At 36.8% G+C, this 4,021-nt stretch overlaps 1 protein-coding gene across 1 annotated transcript; it reads left to right on the top strand.

Moving 5' to 3' along the window:
* The first annotated feature begins 1,644 nt into the window (after window positions 1–1,644).
* On the top strand, window positions 1,645–3,554 carry LOC113286092 (pentatricopeptide repeat-containing protein At1g20300, mitochondrial-like). Its single transcript, XM_026534806.1, has one exon. It carries the CDS (start codon window positions 1,677–1,679, stop codon window positions 3,300–3,302), a length of 1,626 nt encoding a protein of 541 aa, XP_026390591.1. The 5' UTR covers window positions 1,645–1,676; the 3' UTR covers window positions 3,303–3,554.
* Window positions 3,555–4,021: the final 467 nt, after the last annotated feature.

The raw sequence follows: 4,021 nt of genomic DNA, 5'->3' as shown, positions 1-4,021 counted from the left end.
TTTCAATACGTGCATACAGAATTCAGTTCCGGATTTCTCACACTTTGGTGTACCTAAAGTGATCATAACTTCATGAAATTTCTACAGTAGGAAACCTTCATATATACAAACATCATACTAAAATTTCAGCTTTGTCCGATAAGCGGAGAATGAGATAAATAGGAATCAGTCCCCTATTCGGGATTTAAACTCAGCAGACCATAGTCATATATTGTGCAAGCTTTGCAGTAGCAAACGTGACCTGATCCGTGTGAAAATTTTATTGTACTTCTATAACAAGTTAAACTACGACATACTCGAATTTCATCATATTCCAACGGTTGAATTTAAAGATATCATTATAACAAAAGCACCGTATGAATTGGTTAAAACACGCCAATACGGAATGAAGTACGCCACTGTATTGAACTTTGGCATATAGAATAGAAAAGAAGTATGTGTCCAAATAAGATGAATTAACAAGTGATAGTGATTCTCAATGACACCCATGCAAAGTAGCAAGCCAATTAATGCATGATGACATAACAAATTATGAAGATAGCTGCAAAGGAATTCTGTTTCACCGAAACACAGTTTCAGATTGTCCAATCTTTGCAGTACTAATACTTACCTGATCCTCTTTAAATTTTTATGGTACACTTACAACTCAATATTCCACAACACACTCAAAAATCATAGCATTCCAACGGTTCATTAAAAAGATACATTACTCAGAACCCGACTACTTTCAATACGTGCATACAGAATTCAGTTCCGGATTTCTCACACTTTGGTGGACCTAAAGTGATCATAACTTCATGAAATTTCTACAGTAGGTAACCTTCATATATACAAACATCATACTAAAATTTCAGCTTTGTCCGATAAGCGGAGAATGAGATAAATAGGAATCAGTCCCCTATTCGGGATTTAAACTCAGCAGACCATAGTCATATATTGTGCAAGCTTTGAAGTAACAAACGTGACCTGATCCGCGTGAAAATTTGACTGTACTTCTATAACAAGGTAAACTACGACATACTCAAATTTCATCATATTCCAACGGTTGAATTTAAAGATATCATTATAATCAAATCATGCAATTTCTTACCAAGATCTTTTGAACCACAAATTAAGGTTTCGACAGAGAGAGAGTACCCACAAAAAAAAACTATACACACAATCAAAATAAACAATCATGGAGATCAAAGATATGAAAAACAATCAAAATAGTACACAAATCAAACTATTATAAACAATCATGGGATCAAAGAAGAAAAAAAACATACCTGGAAAAAAACGTTTCCTCTTCTTTCTCTTATGGTTTTCTACGCACCAAACTCCTTACCAAATCTCTACTCTTTTGAGAGATTTGTTGTGAGACCAAAATACACTAAAAACTCCTTCGAACTCCCCAAAGCAACCAACTCCCTAGTATTGTAGGGTTTTATGACTAACAGGGAGTTCAAAAGCTTTTCTTAAACTTCCCAGCGACTAACAGGTGTTTTCTAGAGAGTTTAGGAGACTCCTCTAAACTCCTCCACGACTAACGGAGATTTGGAGAGACTCCCTCAAACTCCCTCAGGACTAACAGGAGAAAACCTAAATACATTAAAATCTCTCTAACTCTCCGACGACTAACCCCTGTTCGACATTCCTCGAAGAAAAACTTCTCGAGAACAGTAACAGAGTTGGCCATGGCTATAACCAAATCCAAGATAAAGCTACCTTTTTTACTATCACCTTTCTCTAAGCTAAGTTTCAAACCCAACTTTTTCTGTTCAACTGCAGATATTTCTGTTGATGAAGAAGAGTTGAACGACAATGAAAATGAAAAAAGTAATCAGAAAAAGGAAATATCTCCGGCAGAAGCCCTACTCGCAGAAAGGTTTCATTCCATAATCAAAGATCATCACAGGAAAAACCCTAACCCTGATTCGAAAAACCCATCTGACCCATCACCTCTAAACCCGAACCTCACAATCCCAAACCTAACTTCTGATTTTTTCCAAATCTCCGAACCGATTACTCCTGTTGTTGTCACCCAAGTAGTTGAAAAATGTGGTGATATTCGCTATGATACTCCATTTCTTGAAACCCTAAGCTTTTTTAATTGGGTAATGAGTCGACCCGAGTTTGAACAAAACCCTGAACCCTATAACGAAATGATTGATTTAGCTGGGAAACTTCATCATTTTAATCTCGCTTGGGATTTAATCGGTTTAATGAAGAATCGGAATGTTGACATTACGATTTCTACATTTACAGTTTTGATTAAGCGCTATGTTCGTGCAGGATTAGCTGCTGAAGCTGTACATGCGTTTAACAGAATGGAGGAATTTGGGTGTAAACCTGATAAGAATGCGTTTTCGACCGTGATTGGTCTTTTTAGCAGGCATCGAAAAGCTGAAGAAGCTCAGGCGTTTTTTGATTTGCTGAAGGAGAAATTCGGAGATGATGTGGTTATTTATACAAGTTTGATTTATGGATGGTGTAAAGCAGGGAATATGTTGCAAGCAGAGAAGGTGTTTGCGGAAATGAAAGACTCGGGGATTGAACCTAATGTTTATACTTATAATATAGTGATTGATGCTTTATGTAGATGTGGGCAAACTAGGCGTGCACAAGATGTTTTCGCAGAGATGATTGACGTAGGTTGTGAACCGAATTCGATTACGTTTAATACTTTGATGAGGGGTCATGTTAAAGCTGGGCGAACCGAGAAAGTTTTGCAGGTTTATAATCAAATGAAGGAACTGTCATGTCCTGCTGATATAGTTACTTACAATTTTCTTATAGATACTCATTGCAAAGATGGGAATGTGGATAGTGCAATTAAGGTGTTAAATCAGATGGTGGAGAATGAGTGTGATCCGAATCCGAATACTTTTAATCCCATTTTTAGGTGTGCTGCGAGGAAGAAAGATGTGAAGGAAGCTCATAAAATGTACCAGAGGATGAAGGAATTCAATCGTAAGCCGAATACTATCACTTACAATATATTAATGAAAATGTTTGCTGATTCAAGATCAAACGATATGGTTCTTAAATTGAAGAAAGATATGGATGAAAACGAGGTTGAGCCGAATTTGCACACTTACAAAGTGTTGATACCACTGTCTTGTGGACCTAGGCATTGGGACAAAGCTCATCAGCTCTTCACTGAGATGATTGAAGAGAAAGGCTTGAAACCGCCTTCGTACATATATGAGATGGTTCTGAAGCAATTGAAGAAAGCAGGGCAAATGGAAAAGCATGAAGAACTTGTGGAAAAGATGGTTGATAGAGGATTTGCTTCTCGGCAGGTCGGCCCTTGTAGTTAGGACTAAGGAGCTACTAGCTAGTTAGATTTGCAATTGAACACCAGAGGAGATAATTTATTTCCTTTTTCAATATCATTAAGGAATTTGCTTCCAATGTGTAAATCAAGTGCAACATGATTTTTATATGCAGATAGCTAAAGAAAATGCCCTAATGTTTAGTGATAGAAACACAAAATATCTGCATGATAAAGTAAAATATAGGAAGAGAATAACCCAAATCGAGTCACTTCAATCTAATGTTGGTGTGTGGCTAACTGACAGAAGATGTATTGCCTCAGAACTTGGAAAACATTTTTCTGAAGTAAGTAAATCCTCTAATCCTCCTCCTCCTGGTGAGATCCTAGGTGACATTCTGCCATGCATTACACAAGAAGAAAATGACATGCTTATTAGAGTTCCCAGTCCTGAGGAGATTAGATTTGTGGCTTTTCAAATACAATCTTGGACCTCTCCAGGTCCAGATGGTTATCCCCCTGGTTTCTACCAGAAAATGTGGCATGTAGTAGCAATGATATTGTTAGTATGGTTTAGGCTTTCTTTCATTCAAAGTATATGTTGAAACAGCGCAATCATTGTTTTATAAGTTTGATCCCAAAAATGGTAATCCTATGAAACCTCATGATTTTAGACCAATTAGCCTAAGCAATGTTGTTTACAAAATTGTCAGTAAATTACTGACCAATAGATTGAAATTGGTTATGGATAAATCTATTAGTCCA

This window comes from Papaver somniferum, chromosome 6 (genome assembly GCF_003573695.1).
Source record: "Papaver somniferum cultivar HN1 chromosome 6, ASM357369v1, whole genome shotgun sequence".
Lineage (NCBI taxonomy): Eukaryota > Viridiplantae > Streptophyta > Magnoliopsida > Ranunculales > Papaveraceae > Papaver > Papaver somniferum.
The sequence above is the reverse complement of the archived record's forward strand: the minus strand, read 5'-3'. Positions and strand labels throughout refer to the sequence as shown.

Bases quoted from the DNA above. Each gene is read 5' to 3' on its own strand.
- LOC113286092 (XM_026534806.1), top strand. From the start codon at position 1,677: ATGGCTATAACCAAATCCAAGATAAAGCTACCTTTTTTACTATCACCT.